At 42.5% G+C, this 19,373-nt stretch overlaps 1 protein-coding gene across 4 annotated transcripts in view; it reads left to right on the top strand.

Annotated features, from left to right (window-relative positions):
* RALY (RALY heterogeneous nuclear ribonucleoprotein) overlaps positions 1-19,373 on the top strand; it is a 195,138-nt gene that overhangs the window by 156,475 nt on the left and 19,290 nt on the right. For all 4 annotated transcript variants that reach the window (XM_081917277.1, XM_081917280.1, XM_081917279.1 and 1 more), the window contains 2 exons: positions 3,724-3,987; positions 12,078-12,150. In XM_081917277.1, the coding sequence (XP_081773403.1) occupies positions 3,732-3,987; positions 12,078-12,150 (329 nt within the window). In that variant the 5' untranslated portion in view covers positions 3,724-3,731. The remainder of the gene's footprint in view (positions 1-3,723; positions 3,988-12,077; positions 12,151-19,373) is intronic.

The following is a 19,373-nucleotide window of genomic DNA, read 5'->3' as shown; positions in this document are numbered from 1 at the left end:
GACACAAAAGGAAAAGAGGGGGGAGGGGGGGAAAGCAAATTCAGACCTCCATTCTTAAAGTTAAATAGTTGTTGTTGTTTAGTCTTTCAGTCATGTCCGACTCTTCGTGACCCCATGGACCAGAGCACGCCAGGCACTCCTGTCTTCCACTGCCTCTCGCAGTTTGGTCAAACTCATGCTGGTAGCTTTGAGAACACTGTCCAACCATCTCATCCTCTGTCGTCCCCTTCTCCTTGTGCTCTCCATCTTTCCCATCATCAGGGTCTTTTCCAGGGAGTCTTCTCTTCTCATGAGGTGGCCAAAGTATTGGAGCCTCAGCTTCAGGATCTGTCTTTCCAGTGAGCACTAAATAGTAGTTCTTATAATTAACAGCACAGGGGGAAAGTGCTGATACACTCAAGCCCTGCTCGCAACCTTTCCATAGCAATCCACTTGGCCACTGTGAGAACAAGATGCTGGGCTCAGTGGGCCATTGGCCTCATCCAGCGGGGCTCTACTTATGTTCTTAATGGTTAATCTACAGCATGGAATGCTGTTGCAATCATCCCAAGTGCTCCAAAAAGAACTTTGGTGTGTTTTTCTTCTTCAAAAAATTGTTGTGCCGTGCTATTCTGTATACATTTACTTGGAAGTAAGCCCCCTCTGGTTTCAGGAGGTCCTGTGTGTGTAGAGGATTGCAGCCTTATTTCAGAACAAGCAAAAGCAACATTTCCTTTGGAAAGCAGCTAATGAAATATTAAAGACATGTCAGATATCCCAGCCTCGTTGCAGATCCCCTTTCCCAAAGCCTTGCTTAAAACAACATTGGTGGGGACTACTAGTACCGTACTGCTGTTGCTTGCGCCCCTTGCACATGTTCATGCACAACCGTACACTTCCTTGCCCCATGTGCCAAGCCTGCCTCACTGTACCTAAGATTGCATATATACCATACATTTAAAGCACACACACCCCAAGAATTCTGTGGGGGGTTTAACCTTCATAGAGCTACAATTCCCAGGGTCCTTAGCAAACTACAGTTCCCAGAATTATTTCAGAAGGGTGTGCTTTAAGTGCATGATGCATACACAGTCTATGAAAGTTTTCAGCCCAGGATAACTAGAAAGCTGGTGTATCTAGGAGAGATGAATAGCTTTGTCTTGTCTCACAGCTCAGATTTGATGTTTGATATTTTTTTAAAGAACTACCTACTGGGAGCTGAGCCCACTGACACAGACCGTGTTGACATTGCATTGTGGGAGTGAAAAATGGAAAGCTAAAGCTATAAAGTCTGGCTCCGTGCTCTGTCTGGATTGCATATGCGTTGCTCAGATCTATTCAGATTGATCCGGGGGGCATGAATAATGCAGAAGGCATGAGAGGAGTGGGAAAGGTGAATTTGACATGCCCCATGGTATTCCAAGGCCAGCGCTGCTCTGCATATTGAAAACGGGGCTCAGTCCTCCTCGTCGCAGCCCAGTGCAATCGAACTGGCAGGCGGAAGAGTCTTTGCCAGAGAACAGCCTCTCGCAGCTACTCGAGCCAATCTTGCAAACAGCTCAGGAAGGAAGACCAAAGTGGTATAAAGAGAAGCGTATTCAGGGTGTGCTGTTCATCACCGTGGGAGGTGGTGGAAAGTTACGCAGGCCTTGCCCCTTGACCCACAGGATCAGGAAGGGCCCCAGGTGGAAATTGGTGGGGAGAGGAGTGTCAGAAGCCAGAGGGCTGTTCAACACTCCCTTCCTCACATCCCTGGGAGGCAACTTTCAGCAAAGAGGGTTACGATTCAAGGAGAAGAGACATTTGAGAGAAAGGGTTTTTTTAATTCTCTTTGAATACAGTTGGCCAGTCCCTATCTCAGTCTTCCAAGGAGGGGCTCTATCACAGCAGGGGAGGTGTCAGAGTGCAGTAAAAGCTTCTTAAATGTTTGTGTGTGAAGAAAGCATGAAGCAAGCCCCATAGTATAGCCCATTCTTTTGCTTATAACTGGGATGGTTCAGATAAGATTTCAGAGATCCTTCTCTTTTTGTGATGTGTTCCTGTTCAGTCTGGGCAGACACCCAAGAATATCCACCATCTTACCCAAACAGCTATCCCACTGTCTCTTTTCTATCATAAGAGTATTATTATTTAGTAGTATTTATTAGTAGCATTCCTTCTGAAGTAGTAATTCTATGTACATGCACCTAAGCAAGGAATTCCCACTAAGTCCCCATCTGTGGTTAACTGTCAATTCCTTTTCCCAGGGAATTCTGGGAACAGTAGCTGCATGAGGTGAATAGGGGTCCCCTAACCACTCTCAGCTGCCTTGACAAACTACAGCTCCCAGGATTCTTTGAGGGAAGCCATGACAATGCTGCTTTAAATGTGTAATACAGATGGCGTCTTAGAGACCCATTAGAAAGGGACAAGGCTGGTCATACTATGAGGCAGAGTGAGGCAACTGCCTCAGGCAGCAAATGCTGAGGAGTGGGAAGGGCCAGCAAAGTCGGGGATGACAGAACTGTGTGGCCACATAGTCCTATACCTGCCCTGAGGTACAGCGGAGGCAACCAGTGATGAAGTAAAAATTTAAGTGCCAGTCAGGTTGGATTCTGTACATGGAATTTATTATCTGAGTGGGGTAGGGATGAGCTGCCATCTTGTCTTTTTTTACCCCGGGCAGTAAAACATATTACGCCAGTGCTGATGGGAGGAGTGGATTGAGATTTGATCTTTCGTTTTCCCATAGTGGGAAATACGAAGCACTGTGTAGCATCACCTGTCATGAATTCCCTCAGATTCTTGTATTTACTCTCCTTTCTTGACTTCTTTTGCCCTGATAACTCCAAGGATGCTATTCAGCAGGTGAGAAAGGAAAAAAGGATAAAAGTGGGGGGAGTCAAATGAGAAAGAGAAACAATTACTGTTTTGTCTCCCATTTCATTGGTGGACCTGAAAACAAAAGAGAAGATCCCCAAGTTGTAATGCAGCAACCCTAATCTGTAACTGTGGTCGCATCCACACTGCAAGAGGGATTCAATTTTTCTGCTTGTTCCACCAGCACAAGAATTTCTGCTTGCTTGATGGAATGACCCACCCCCTCCTCTCCTATGCACTCTTCTCAGGGTTCTCCTGATTAGATCTGGGGGAGGCATGTGACCACATGGGGCAAAGAGAGGGGGTAAACCCTCCTTGCACTAGCAAGAGCCCTTCAACTGGGTTCTGTTAGAGTGCCAGTTGAGTTGAATATATTTAAAGCATATGGCTGCCCCCAAAGAAACCTGGGACCTCTAGTTTACTCCCTCTCATGCCCAGTACTCTTAACAAACTCCAATTTCCAGGAATCTTTGGGGAAAACAATGTGCATTAAATGCATGGTGTGGTTGTGACCTATTTCTTGTTATTCTGTAGTAAAGACACAAAGAAAGGGAATAGTTCTCTCTACTGATTGGACCTCTTTCCTAAATAAGGAAAAAACCTCCACAATTCAGAGCCCGGATACTATAAACCTAAAATTAGGCTTGATTGAGGTCTCAGGTGCCACAAGGCCTCTGTTCCTCAGGCTTTGTGAGGATTTAGTTTCTGCATGAATAACACCTGACAAACAGGCTTTGGTTGTCACCAGTTCACTTTGTTCTCTGCATACTTTTGACGGATCATTTTGCTCTAATCCCATGTGACCACCGTTGCCTGGCGCCACCAGGCTCTTTTCCTTTAGGATGCTGGTGCCTTCCTGACCCTCCCTATATCTTGCCTACTCAGGTGTCAAGATGTCACTGAAAGTGCAGACGAGTAACATCACAAACAAGAATGACCCCAAGTCCATCAACTCCAGAGTCTTCATTGGGAACCTCAACACAGCAGTGGTCAAGAAGTCAGACGTAGAGACCATCTTCTCTAAGTACGGCAGGGTGGTGGGCTGCTCTGTTCACAAGGGCTATGCATTTGTACAGTACTCAAACGAGAGGCACGCACGGGCAGCTGTCCTGGGGGAGAATGGGAGAGTACTCGCCGGGCAGACATTAGGTAAGGACTCGTTGCCTCTTTCTCTAATATCCTTATTTGGAACTTGGTATATGCAGACTAAGGTGGATGGGAACCCTCAGAAAACTGAAGGTCCCTGTGGAACTGGGGGAAGGCCTCTCCCGTGTGAAGTTGACATGAATATCACAGAGCTTTGACTTTTGCATGGAAAGTTGTACTCTTGAAATAGAACCTTGAGTTGCAAGGCTAGGCAACCTATGCAAAAATGCGTTCCTGAGGTTGTTTTAAGAGGACTTATGCCATAAGCTCCCTAGCCTTGGAGGAGGCATGAAAGAAAATAGCTTTGGTTTCAGAGGAGTATTAATTTCTGGAGGTGATCCCCTCTACTCCTGTTCAATAAGCAGCGTCAAGAACTAGCCTGCTATTTGTCGAGTTACTTCTCATATACTCTGAAGCAAACGTTGATTTGCACCCATTTGCCTTCTGCATAAGCAAAATGTTCACACTTTACAACTTTATACTGCAAATACATGCCTCAAAGAGAGGATTACATTGAGGGGCAGTGCTTACATTATTACTGTTACTATTATTTATTAAATTTGTATACTGCCCTTCATCCTTAGATTTCAGGGCGGTTCACAACATAAAAATACAACACAAAATACATGATAAAAACAAGAACAACCCTCCCAAACCAATAACCCTCCCCCCAAACATATTTAAAAGGGTTTAGGATATTCATCAGCCAAAGGCCTGATTAAGGAGGAATGTTTTTGCCTCGTGCTTAAAGGTGTATAATAAAAGTGCCAGCTATAGCTATCAACCACTTAAATAACTGATCTGGTGCCTTTTAACTGATAAATGAATTAACCAATTAATTGATTTAATTAAATCTGCATATTATAACTAACATTACAAAAAAGAAGCACAATATTGCAGTAAACAAAAGTTACCATTCAATGTTAATAAACTTTTATTCATTGCCTGTATAGCAGTCACAGGAAATCTAGCCAAATAGCCCCAAAAATAGGTTAAGTCTCTGCTTCATTAGCAGCCTGACTTATTACAGGGGGCCCTTGCTGATTAATCAACTAACATTTTAGTTAATTAATTTGCCAATTAAGCTAACTGCAGCCCTAATTTAAAGGCAGCTAGGAAGCATTAGAGAAGTAGGCCAGCCCTGCTTGTAGGTCACCTGCCCACCTTCTTCTGCTGATTCTGAGTCTTTTGCAACTAACTTGGGCCTATTAGGGGCAATTTGTTGCAGATCCGTTTTGAGTCTTTGCTGCAAGACAAACAGATGTTCTAAAACCAGGTGTGTGGGTGTTCAGGATTTCATTTTCTGCAGTGAGGCTGCCAGCTGCTGAACACGAAGTGATGATGATGTTTGCTGTAGTATGCGCTACAGCAGCACCGAGAAGTCCCAAATCAAATTAGGCACCTAATGTGGCACACACTGTGAAAAATGCAAAAGGCTTATTCTCAATGCTTTGGTTCCATGATATGTGACCGCAGCCCCCAATTGTTCACATATTACAAAAAGCAGCCCATCTACCACTAAACAGCCATGAATGATCACGCAGCGCAGGAGAGGCTTTTAATCATGAACTACTAGAAATGAAAGGAGAGAACAGTATAAGCTACCAAATTTCCTTGGGGATAATCCTGATTACCTGCACTGCAAACATAACATGTAAGCAAGCTTACTGTGGAAAATATGTCCTGATGGAAATGGTTACTTCACTTAAACCTTGCTTTCATTGAAAAGTCTGAATGCTGCATCCAATATACCTCATTATTGGTATATGCTCTGTGTTAATACAGTAGGTGTAATACTCTGCCCAAAGCCCTTGTTACTGTTGAAAAGTGATAGAATCATCTCATTCAGATCACATCTGCTTCTCTTTAAACTCCCTAGCAGCTCAGTACTACAGGTTAATTTTCTGAGGTCTCTGGTTGAAGGATCTCAAGTAGCACAGCTGGGAAAGCCTGGGAATTTTTGAAAGGGTCCATGGCTCATTGGTAGATCATATGGTTTGCATACCCCCATCGTTCTGCCCGGACACTGAGGTCCAGCGCCGAGGTCCAGTTTCCTCACTGCGAGAAGCCAAGTTACAGGGAACCAGGCAGAGGGTCTTCTCGGTAGTGGCACCCACCCTGTGGAGCACCCTCCCACCAGATGGCAAAGAGAAAAACAACTACCAGATTTTTTAAAGACATCTGAAGGCAGCCCTGTTTAGGGAAGCTTTTAATGTTTAATAGACTATTGTATTTTATTATTTTTTGGGAAGCCGCCTAGAGTGGCTGGGGAAACCCAGCCAGATGGGTGGGGTATAAATAATTTATTATTGTTGTAGTAGTAATAATAATAATAATAATAATAATAATAATAATAATAATAATAATACCAAAGATTCTAAGGTTCCATTCCTAGCACCTCAAGTTATAGAATATTGGGCCCCATCTTATAAGCTCAGCTCATCTGAGTTAGATGATACAACTACTGTGCCAGAATTATACCTTTAATAGATACTGCTAGAAAGTCCACAATCAGAACTTGATAACTGTTGTTTATGCTCAGAATCTGACTATGTCATTTTCCAAGGTACTGAGTCAACCCTCCTCTGCACATTGGTGCATGAAACCACCCACATAGTTGCCTTTTCTGCTAGAACTGCACAGAGCTTGCTCTCATGCCCAATAGCAACTATAGAACTGGACCACTCACTTGCTATTGCCAATCAGTATGTACCTGTACAGTTGAAAGAACAGCTCATGAGTTCCCCAAAGTTGGAAAGGCAGGGCACTTCCTCCAAATGCAAAGAGTAGCTTTAAACAGGGGGTTTTGTCATCAATAATAAAAGGAAATATGAGTTAGAGTCACCCTCTTTAGGTTGATTCATTCTTAAAACAGTTAATCTCTATTTCATCCCATCCTTAGCTATTCTGTCATCATAGTATTTTAAACCAGTGGCAAGCAAGATTAGATTTTGCCCAGCTTCATCTAATATCCCTACCTCTTGGAAGGATTAATGATCCCTGTCTCCTAGAAGGATCATTAAGAGCAGGGCTTTTTCTTTTTCAACCAGAACTCGCTGGACCTCAGTTCTGGCACCTCTCAGGTGGGTGCCATTACCATTAGAAGAGAACAGGGGAGGCTTTCATGGTGAGTTCCAGCACCTCTTTTTCTAGAAAAATAGAACCAAAGAAGACACATTTCCCTGGGAGTAAGCCCCATGGAACTCATTTTTTAGTAGACATTTATGAGATTTCACAGGAAGATAAAGAACGATGGGTTGGAAAAGGAAGAGTTCAGCTAATTTGACAGAAATAATTTTAGGAAATGAAGAAAGCTGTATTTCTCTGTTCAAATGAATTAATAAATGTAAGCTGGAGACATAGAAGGCAAGAGAAGTAAATATTCTTAGGTCATGACCTGAAACTTAATCTATTCTTGGAAAATACTGTTCCAAGACTCTTTTAATGTTAGTGATTTCTTGCAAGTCAATGAGCGGAGATCATTTAATAGTGAGGCTGAGAGCTGAGACATAAATGACACCAGTTCAAACCTAAGCATGTCTACTCAGAAGTAAGACCTACTGAGTTCAATGGTGCTTACTCCCAGGTCAGTGGAGTTAAAGATTGCAACCTAAAGTTCTTTCACCAGCCCACCTTGGGTCTTCTGGCAAGCATAAAGTATGTTCCTTTAAGTGGTTTCTGAGCTTGTTAATTGTGTTCACTGTGAGTTTTGCTAGTGACTGTCTCTTGGGAAAACTCTTTTGAGAGTTAAATTTCGTTCATGTCTATGCTATGCTTTTCATGGAATGTATTTTTATTTTTAACTCACTTTCAGTGTCTCTTGAAATCTTTGATTTTTAAGCTCATGTCAGAGCAATCCAACCAGATTCAGGTGCTGGCAGCAGAACTTTCTGCTTGGATGTTTTTCACATATCTTGTTTACCATAGGGGTTTAGCATTAGTTTACCAACTGCAGGGGGAGAGGGGTTTGAAAGTTTACCTGCTAGAGACATCACAATGATTTGGGGAACAGGGGAAATTACACACACACACACACACACACACACACACACACCAAGTACCCTCCACCTTCTTGGTTTTTAAAACAGTAACATTAAATACAAATGAATTAAACATAATATGTACCTATGGATGGAGATAAATTTAATTCAGTTCATATTTGCAACTGAACTTACCTAATTTTCACTTTCTGCAACAATACACAAAACACAGCCATCCTTCGAAATTCATCCTTGGCTGAATTTTGCGATAAAGTTGTCCAGGCAAGTAACATGTGCAAAAATGCATGCATTAAAGAAAAGTGTTAATAAAAATGCATATATTGGGGAAAATAACATACAAAAATGTGTTGTATTAGGCGGAATTGCTTTGCAGAATTGCATACAAAATTGCATGCAACTGTGTGTATTTACGAGAAATTCCCACTGAAATGCAGATGGAACCTTTTTAAAAAATCAAGATTGCAAGATGATGTGGGAATAGAGAGAACAGAACTTAAGGCTGAAGAAATGAGAAGCTGAGAGAATCCCAAAAATTGATATGCTTGTCCACTCCTAAAATGTAGCTTGGCCCAAGCAAACCATTACAACGTGGGCTGCACAATAAGGTGGTTGTGCCTTTCTGCATTTTGACTGGTATTAGGAAAACAAACTCTTCACATCTGTCTCAAACTTCCCCAGCCAATGTACTGGAGGGTCCACCCGCAATAGTGACAGCATCTAACTCGGTATCTGTTTGCTTGAAATGAATTGTTTCTTACAGTAACATTTTTATTTTTGTATGTGTGCAGTGCTTTGAAATGTCACCCGCTGAGCAGCTCTTGTCACCAGGCATAAACTGAGAATTGTTGCTGAAGATAGCATTCTCCATCAGAAATTGGCATTTTTGATCTCCCAGTAGGTGGTGGCGATATTGAAGGCGGCAGGAGTGCTAGACACGCCTGTGCAGAGGCCCAAAACCTATTCCCACCCTGTGCAAAGTCTGGCGTAACAACCTGAAATGAGAACTCAGAACATTTTGCTATCCTTTTAGAAAACAGATATTGCCATTGTATTATAAATCTTCCACACACACAAACCAGTGTGTGGCGTGTTGTGGGGGAAGCAGTTCTCCAAAGCAACACGCAATGCTCTCTGGTTATCACCTTATTCTTATAAAAACCTTAAGCAGAACTGAAATGCAGCTTGCAATTTATTTTTATTTATATGCTGCTTGAATTATTTTTAAGCCTGTAAGACCTGACCCCACCCCCACCCACCATGGCCCCCTCCACCTCTTCCCCCCTTTTCTTAATAATAATAATGATAATAATCATAATAATTTATTATTTATTATTTATACTCCGCCCATCTGGCTGGATTTCCCCAGCCACTCTGGGCGGCTTTCAACAGAATATTAAAATGCAATAGTCTATTAAACATTAAAAGCTTCCCTAAACAAAAGCTTCCTAATGTAACACTAATTTCTCAACAAATGAAACAGATCTGTAGAAATGTAACTTGAAAAAAGAGAGATTGCACATATTTTTGTAAACCAAGAAATCTTTAATAAAAAATACATTTTTAAAAAAGCCTGTAAGCAGTTTACATAAAATAATATGAAACCTTCGCAAGAAATAGCAATGAAAATAACAAGACTTTGGAAACTGACATAATGAAATCGCCAAAATTGTAGGTAAAATCAAGAGTTTTGAAAAATAAAATGGAATAAAATTACAAGTCCGGGTAGGCTCGTTTCAACAGGCAGTGGAAACAGCTCTATGACTGGGCCTCCCTAAAATCAATAGGGAGTTCCAGAGAATAGCTGCTGCCACATTTGCAATTCCTTGAAAGTGCAGAACAAACATTATATGGAATGTGTAAAAGTGCCAGTTCTGCATATAAAAGCAATTGAGTGGGCACATACAGTATGGGTAAGACAATCCTTCAAGTAAGCTGGTCCAAAGCTGTTGAGGGCTTTATATACTAATAGTCACACCTTGAATTGGGTGCTACTTTGCATGCATAACACCAGGGGCAGGGCTGCAATGTATGGCCCCACTCATGTGCTTGTCTTGCCTACGAGTATAGCACCTGCCTAGGACGTGTGCTTCTTCTGTAGAGCAGTAACTTTGCAGTGTTTCCCCCAAATCCCTCATAAGCTCTGTTGTGTCTCCCTGTTGTGACACTGGCAGGCACCCATATCATGTCTTAAGTCTCCTTAGATATGGAAGGAAGAATGCCTGTGATCTGTGGTGCTGTACCATTGTGCCGGCAACTTCCCAGTGTGTCAGGGGTGAAGTGAAGCTGGAAGGGCCTTGTGGGGTGTTTCATCAAGCATCCGAACATTTTTCAGAAAACAGGATGGCAGGGTACATCACCTTGGCTGAAAGTGATCAGCATCTTTGTTCGCAGAGTTACTTTGTTTGGTTTCCATGCAGACAGCGAAAATTTGTCACACATTTCTATCCTCATGTATATCACACACCCCTTCAGTACAGAGGTTTAGGAATGAACATTTCCTTGGCAGATCAAAAAAGCATCATTCTCCCTCATTGTGGGAGTTGAAGACTGTCCATGAAATCATGCTGGGTGACTTCAAACATGTGTCTGCACCCAGCACAGCCTTTACCCTCAGCTGAATGGAAGCAGGCTCAGGGGAACACAACTAACATCTCCTGTGTGCTCTATATTTGGCATTCATTTTACAGGAGGATGAAGGTAGACAATGACTATAAGCTGAGAGTGGTGTAATGTGTTGGCTTGGATCCGGAGATGTTTTGCACAAGCCGAAAGGCACTTCTGCATGAGCAAGACAAGCTGGCCAAATTTTCCCGATTCCCCTTCTGACTCGCTGTGCCCAATTTCATGCTCTCCCAGAGGCAGGGCTGGCTTGCCCGTGAGGTGGGCTTAAGCCTTAGGTGGCAGAATCCTGCAGAGCAGTGCCCCCAACCGTGCCCTACCCGCCACTGCCACTGCTGGAGAAGGGAGGAGGAACGGCAGCGGCTTCTGGCAAGATCTCACAAAACTCTCAAGACCTCCAAGATCTCACCAGAAGCCACTGCAGTGCAACCCCAAGAAGTGAGGCTTCAGTGGAGGGGTGGTGGTGGAGATAGCAGCTTCCCATTTCACTGCAGGTGGCAGACTAGGATGGGCCGCCCGTGCTTAGAGGGTCCCTCTGAGACACAGAGGCTGGGGGAGCTATAGTGCAGGAAGGAACAAGGAAACCCCCATTACATGAGTGGAGTTCTGCTTAACAAGGTGGGGAGAATAGAGAGAGGGAGACCCATTTCAGCTATGAACAAGAAACCATGGTTTGCTGTTGTGTTACACGAGCTATAGCAAGCTACAGGCCCATGTTGTCCATCCTTCACTTTCATTCCTCCTTTGCACATGACAGGAGGAAATGGAAGTTTTCATTCCCTGTTTCCAACAAACCACATTTTAAATTTCAGGTAAAGATGCACCTCTTTGCCCAGGCTTTTGAGGAGAAGCAAGGTGTATTGGGCATCTGAATCTGCTAGTGTTTTTATTTTTAACTAATTTTATTTTTGCTTTGTGCTGTTTTGATCATATTGTTTAGATCTGATCTTCCAACCATGCATGCACGCCTAATCCTTTGAACTCTTTCCCCTTCTCTCCTCTCTTTTGTGAAAGATAAAGTCAGGAGATAATCTTCACAAAAGAGTGGAGGGGAAAGAATTCACGAGCGCTAGGAGTGCAAGATTAGGAGATCAAATGGCCGTGCTTAGATGTTTACTAAACTGTAGTCATCTCAAACAGGTTTTGGCAACATGGAAATATATTTACTTTTATTTAATGAATTGATTAGTCACTTAAAAGGCAGGTCCTCTGGCAGCTCTAGCTGACATATGTGCCGCAGAAAACATCCCAATATATATATATACATTTTATACCCTTCACAAAAGGAAAAAGGCCAGTACCTCTTTGTATATGTTTGTTTATTTGCAGGTATGGAAATAGCATAAAGGTATGCAAATAACAGTACAAATGAAGCTTTTTTAAATTTTAAAAAAGACTTTGATGCAAAAAATTACGCATAAGGGATGGGAAGAGAGCAACACAGCAGTAATTCCAAATTGTTATTTGCTGCAGATATAAACATGGCTGGAGAACCAAAGCCCAACAGACCCAAAGGCCTGAAGAGAACAGCATCCGCCTTATACAGGTAAGTTCTGTTGTTGTGATTCCCACCTAATGAAATGAATCTGACAAGTGTGAACAGGGATATTCAGGAAGTACAGTCTATATATGTCGTGCTGTATGGGCAGGAATGGGGAATTTCAATTGCAGCCCTCCAGGCCCTAAGGAGTCTCTCCAGGCTGCATCTCCCCTCTGCCCTCAAGCTGCACTCCTCATTAGCCCTACTTCATACCTTCTTTTAATCCATTTGCTTGGCTGAAACACAATCCAGAATGCCTCTGCCTGCCAAGGATGGAGCAGAGGGGTGTGTAAATGGGTACAGAAACTAGTTTACTGCACAAAGGTAAAATTCATGTTTGTTGCTCCATCTGCTTTTGCCTCTGGCCCCTCCCACCATTGGTATGTGGCCCCTGAAAGGTTTTCCAGACAGGAATGCAGCCCTCAGGTTGAAAAAGATTCCCCACTCCAGCCCGATAGAATATGGGGTCTGGTACAGAATAGGGCCTGACTCATTTTTAAGACCAGGTTTTGTCAGGGGCTGGACCGAGGAGCCGCCTCACCACTTTTTCCCTGAACCTTCCCAAGGGCAGGAGGACAGTATTGATTTAGAACAGTGGTTTGCAGAGGGGCATAGTCCAGAGGGGGAAAGCTGGGAAATACTGGTTGAGGAACAGCTAGAAGAGAGACAGCTGGCAGATTCAGTGTCTTTGGAAAGCATTCTTGATCCCCCTTCACCTAAGACTAGATGGGTTTTGAGAGTGATGGAACAGAAAGCACAGCAGCAACAAGATCAGATTACCCGACAGAGAAATGACATATATTAATGGGGACGGAGGGTGAGCCTTTACTGGAAGCAACACCATTTCTAGAGAGATATGCATTCCATTGTCTCTCACTGTGATTATTAAAGAAGCTAACTGGTAAGAACGCTCCTTTTGTTTGATCTGAATCCCCGAAGCCTGACAGGTTTAGAGTTTGCTCTCAAAACTGCTGTAAGAGTTTTGTTTCCCCATTAACCAGGGGGAGCCATTTTGGGTTTACAGCAGTGGCTATGAAAGTGGGGAGGATTACTTGGGGAAGGGGACTACACAGGTCAATTTATAACATTAAAAATGCATTATTAAAAAATCTGACACCAGATGGTGCTGTAGAGCAGAATCCAAAGTCAATGGCAGATTGCCTTGAGAGCGGGTTCCCTCCTCCCCCTGTAACTTTTTTATAGTGTTTTTTATATCTGTGTAGAAACAGCCTAAGAGGCAAGGGGGTGGCAGCAGGGTACTGGAGGTGTAAATAACTATCAGACGTTGAAAAGCTGGTATCAGTGGATCAAGTTTGTCCATTTAATTGAAAAATATTAAACTAAATAGTTTTAAATGTGATCAAGTGAGCACATGGAGGAGCAGGGTGGTGAACGTCACGTGAGACAAAGTAAATGAAAATGGTAGGGAGAAGCGTAGGAGGAGGAATAACTGATATATGGAAGGAGCAGGAGAAAGAAATAAGAGGTTTTGGTTTCAGCATGGAAGAAGGGGGGAAATGTTGAGCAAAGTGTCAGGAGGTGGAGAGCCAGTAGCAAGGCCCTAGCAGAGCATCAAGATTGAAGGAGGAAAAGTGTTGTGAATTTCTAAGGTTGGTATAGATGAGATGGGTGTAGTATTGCTGCTTTAGACAAGAAGAGAGAGAGCATGAATTTATAGTGGGTGAGATTATCAGCCACACACTTTTTTTGCTCTCCACCAAAGGCTTTCAGCTGTACCTGAATATGAGTGAAACAATCAAACAGAGGCACTGAGCCAGGGGTGTGGATGTGCGGGGAGGAGAAAAGTATGTTGGAAGAGTGGGACAACAGGGACAAATTGAAGGTAACAACTGCAGCATCTATGGAGCAGGCAGAAGCAGAGGAGGAGAGGAGAGAGTAGAGGGCAATGTTTCAGAGAAGGCCACTGGCTCAATGGAGAGGAGCTCAGGAAAGGAGTAGGGGTGGGATATAAGGAGGGTGGACAGTGTGTAATGTTGAAGAGACTAAGATGGTGATTGGGAAGAGAGAATCCCACAGCAGAAATGTCAGATACAAAGCAGTTCCAGGCGAAGGCAACATCAAGAGATTGCCCAAAGCAAAAGCACATTCTGGAGGAGTTGTTTGGCTTTTTATTCCTGTTCAAAAGGTTGCTTCCTTATTGGCTGAGTGAATATGTGGAATTATTAGGAGGGGAAAGTCAGCATTTACTTTACAAAATGTTCTCTTTCAGCTGTCATATCTGTCAAATACCAACTGCTATTGTGCATGAGCTACCAGTGTCACTTAGTGTCAATTATCAAATACTGTTCAATATCAAACACCTACATTAAGTACACTGTGTTTGATGCATAATATTAGAATATTCAGTCATCAGAATCCCCGATGGAAAGTTCTGAGGAACACTTTTTTGCCAAATTAATTTCAGCTTGTTTCTCTACAAAATTACCCCTCCTCAAGATGACTGCTTGCCATTTTCCTTTTTAAAGAAGTGTATATTTAATTTATATGCCACTTTACAGCTCACATCAAATTAGCAAAATAAAACAAACTAAAATCAATTCATTGTAAATGTAACAAATTTGAATAAGGCACCCCTAGCAAACTGTGGACTAGCAATTGCATGGTAATAGTATTTGCCAACATACATATATACATACTTTTATTTGTATGCCGCCTTTCCATAGTCCAAACCATGCACAAAGCTGCTTACAACATGAGTAGAAATTGCATAATTGCAAACATAACAAAAGTAGTCATATTCCTGTCTGTATGCTACAGATTACAGGCTGCAATGTGGTTTGCAGTCTCTCCATATTGGAATTGTAAGCAGCTACCAAGCGCCTAATGGACTTAGTCAGCAAACCCAGATTTCATTGCAGTTTGGAATGGAGGGCAAGGTACACAATTATTTGCTGGTATAACCATGGTGCTAGTCCTGCAAAGGTATCAAGGGCTCTTCAATCTTGGGCTCCCAGATGCTGTCAGACTGCAGCTTCCATGATTCCCTGATCATTGGCTAAGCCAGCTGGGGATGATGGTGTTGTAGTCTATCAGCATATGCGAATCCAAGGTTGAAGCCATGTGCTTTAAGGTAAGATGATGTGATCACTTTTATCCATTTGTTTGCTGGGTTCCCCAAATTGATAGTTCTGCATAATCATTGTGCCAGTATGGGAGATGTAGGGATTTTGTGTGTGGGGTGGGGAACAATCTTCCCATCTTCATATTGGTTGGAGTAAAAGAAACTCAGCCAGCAGATAAACTCTGCTTTCATCCTTTGCCAACCACTACTTCTTAATAATACTCTTGTCAATATAATCTCTTCCACTCTGCCTCTTTCATCGTATCATTAATTCAGGTAAAATCTTAGTAGCCCCTTTAGCACAGCTTATGCCACTTTGAAGAAGCCCATCTGAAGATTAAAGGGAAGTCCTGGCCCTCTTGTTTTTATTACCCACCAAGCTTTCTTCTCTGCCCAGGCTGGTGTTTTGGCCTCATCTTAGTTATTATGTTACCTTCAAGCAATGGTACACACATCAAACACTGTGCTGTATCACTTGTGTTGTTAAGGGAAGTACGGCGGGGGGGGGGGGAGACCAGGGAAATCATCTCTAATAGTAAATAAGAAAGGGGGAAATGGTGTGCATTTAGAGAGAGAAGGTGAGAGGGTCTTTACCTGCTTCCCATCAGAACTCACGGAAATATGAGCACAACACAACACCTTCTTCCCAGATAAAGAGGGGTTTAAGTTCTGGTGGAAAGGTATGATATTTGGCAAATATGTATGAGTTGCCTTATGCTGAGTCAGACCATTGCTCCATCTAAATCATTGCTGTCTACACAAACTGGCAGCAGCATTCCAGGGTTTAAGATGGGAACATTTCCAGCCCTACCTAGACATGTCAGATATGGAACCTGGGACCTTCTGCCCTCAAGGCAAATGCTCTGTCTCTGATTACAGATAGGTAGCCGTGTTGGTCTGCCATAGTCAAAACAAAAAAAATTCCTTCCAGTAGCACCTTAAAGATCAACTAAGTTAGTTCTTGGTATGAGCTTTCGTGTGCATGCACACTTCTTCAGATACGTATCTGAAGTGTGCATGCACACGAAAGTATCTGAAGAAGTGTGCATGCACACGAAAGCTCATACCAAGAACTAACTTAGTTGGTCTTTAAGGTGCTACTGGAAGGAATTTTTTTTGTTTTGGCTCTGTCTCTGAACAGGTCTTTTTCCAAGGGATCAAATGCCCAGATAGGGCTATAATAGGAACCGGTTCTCCATTAGACAGAGAGCCAAGCCACATGTGAACAAAATGCCTGTGGTTTGTGAGATGAACCCGCCTCAGATTGGGTGGTGGGGAGAGGGGTAAATTTGCAGTGGCAGAGGGGAGCAGGAGTTTGAAACTAGGGAAAGCTGCACATAGGGCAGAATTGAAAGATGTGGTGTTTTGTCCCTAAGTTGCTCAGGATAGGAATGTCCACATTTCTTGGATGCGACATTTACTTATGTACATTTTTCTTTAAAAAAACAAACCAGGATCTTTCAAGTTTGTGGGCTACAAATAGAAAAGTGAGTAGTGCAAACGCTGTTATTTATCTTTAGACTTCAGAGCTAATAGTTCAGTTGACTGAAATTGCAAGCAGAAGCATGAGATAAATACCTCTTCGCTTCTTTCCTTCTTTGAATGGCAGCTGAATGTGAAGCCTGTCAGGCTGTAGGTCACTTTGGTGGACACAACACTGACCCCTTTATTTTTCCTTAGTTGACTTGCAGTGGATCAGTTGTGATCCACTGTTCTTTTTCTCTTTTTCTTGCTCATGTAGTGCCTCTTAATTATTTACTGGTAATTATCTACCAGGAGCAAACTAAATGCAAAAGAAGCAGATGAGTGCAAATTTGCTTAATTGCGTGATTTATTCACATGGCAGAATGGCTTTGCTTGACACAGATTTTGGGTCACCTTGGCACCAGCTTGTTTGTTTATTCTTTCACAGAATACGTGCAGCTCTGAGTGTTTGCCCACATATTTCTTAAGGCTTGCTTATACGATCAGGCACAATGATCGTTATTTTAGAAATGTTATCCCAGGGCAACATTCCCTTTCTACCTTAAAAAAAATAATAATTCCAGATTGTTTCAGCAGCACACTCTTGCTAATAATCTGGAGTAATTTATAGGCCACCATAGGAAGGTTAGAACATAAAAAAGCATAAGAAGAGCTCTGCTGGATCAGGCCATTGGTCCATCTAGCGCAGTATCTGATTCTCATTGTGATCTTCCAGATCCTATGGGAAGGGCACAAGCAAAAAGGACTTAAGCACAACTGCACTCACTTCTTCTACAGTTGCATACTGTCTCCAATCATGGAGGAGCAGCATAGCCCTTGTGGCTATTAGCTGTTGGTCACCTTCTCCTCCATGAATTTGCCTAATTCTCTTATAAAGCCATCCAGGCTGGTGGCTTCTACTGCAACTGTGGGAGTGTATGCCATAGTTTAACTATGAGCTGCATGAAGAAGCACCTTCTTTAGACTATCCCAAATCTTCCAGTTTTTTTCAAATGACCCCACCCATCCATTGGGGTGGACGGATGAGTCTTTTTCTGGATCACATCAATTCCATGCATATTCATTCATAAGTCTGTAACCAGTGTGGTGTAGTGGTTAAGAGCAGTAGTCTCATAATCTGGGGAACCGGGTTTTAGTCTGTGCACCTAAGTGCACATTAGGTTGGTTCACTTAAAAATGTGAAGGATTTTTTTCTCCTGCCCTCTGAATGCACCCGACAACTTCATGCGCAAGGTCGTATGTTGAGACAAAATACATGTATAACTGTGTATTTAAATACATATTTAAGTGCACATTTTGTTGTTGGGTTTTGTTTTGCTTTTAATTGAAGATTAATGCAGAAATAAGGCAGGAATACAGATGTGAATTTCACATGGATTGGAAACAGGCTGACTTGTCCATCTCTAACTGGAGTCTAGCATCCCAATTCTAACCCTCTGTAAGATGAAATCATATGCACATTTACACTGGAGTAGTCCAGTTTAATTCAATAGGGCTTACTTCCAAGTAGACATGCAGATGAGATGGTTGCAATGCAGGATGGTAGCAAACGCCAAAAAATTCCAGGGTTGTAATCTGCTAAGCATGGAAACAGTGTCAGGCCTGGCATGAGAGAGTGGCAATTTGCAATTGGTCACTGCCAGTCATTACAGTACTTTGCATTGTTTCTAGGTTCTGCTTGTTGTTTTGCCTGTGCTTGTGTTGTTGCATTTGTTACATGGGTGTCACATTTGCACCAGCCATATTTCTTAAAGCACATTTACAGATTACGGCTTTCCCCCAAAAAGAATCCTGGGAATTGTAGTTTGTTAAGGGTGTTGGGATTGTAATTCTGAAATACTATTCATGATAAATTAACATGTGCCATTAAGGTAAGACGGGGAATTTGCAGGAGAAATGATTTTGAGGAGATATGGAGTGTGTTTGTAGAATTTGTACTGTTAAAACCGAAAGGGGTCAAACCATTGCAAGAGGTGTTGAAATTTTGGGAGGTTGGATAGTTAGAATGGAATGGTTTCGGTGATGGGGTGCATACTTTGATTCTTATTTATGATTATTACTTTGTCAAAATAAAATTAAAAAATTAAAAATAAATTCACTTCCCGGGGTTCTTTGGAGGGAAGCCATGTGCTTTAAATGTATTGTGTGGATGTGAGATCAATTACATGAGGCAATGGAAGAGAATGGATTTCTTCTAAGCTTCCACTTCATTTCTGATACAATCCCAAATTTAGAACATCCTGAAAAAACATCAGGAATAAAGAAAAAGAAGAGGAATTAAAGATGTGAGCATAATCACATCTGATCTGTCAAGCATTAGCTAACAAGATGGGGAGGGGGGTAGAGTTTCCACCCACCTACTAAAGAGACCCGCAGTCAGCCAGCTGTCTCATTCAGATCCCAGGTGGGGAAAGATAAAAGCATGGAGCTATTTCTCACATGGCCGGGCTTGATATTTCAGGAGTATAAAGGTAAATAGTAACAGTACACATCCCAGCACTCTCCCCCATCCTATCCTTTATTAATCCCTTCCCACTGGTAGAAGCAGCAATTCACCAGTTGAAACATCACAGAAATTTCTTTCTGTGCTCACTGTCAAACAGACCAGAGAAACTGTGTGATTTCCACAAGCCTTTCAAAATGGGGACTTTGATCTGGGAGG

Source organism: Podarcis melisellensis (assembly GCF_964234715.1).
Source record: "Podarcis melisellensis genome assembly, chromosome: 6".
Taxonomy (NCBI): Eukaryota; Metazoa; Chordata; class Lepidosauria; order Squamata; family Lacertidae; genus Podarcis; species Podarcis melisellensis.
Note: the sequence above shows the minus strand (reverse complement) of the source record. Positions and strands in the feature narration are given on the sequence as shown.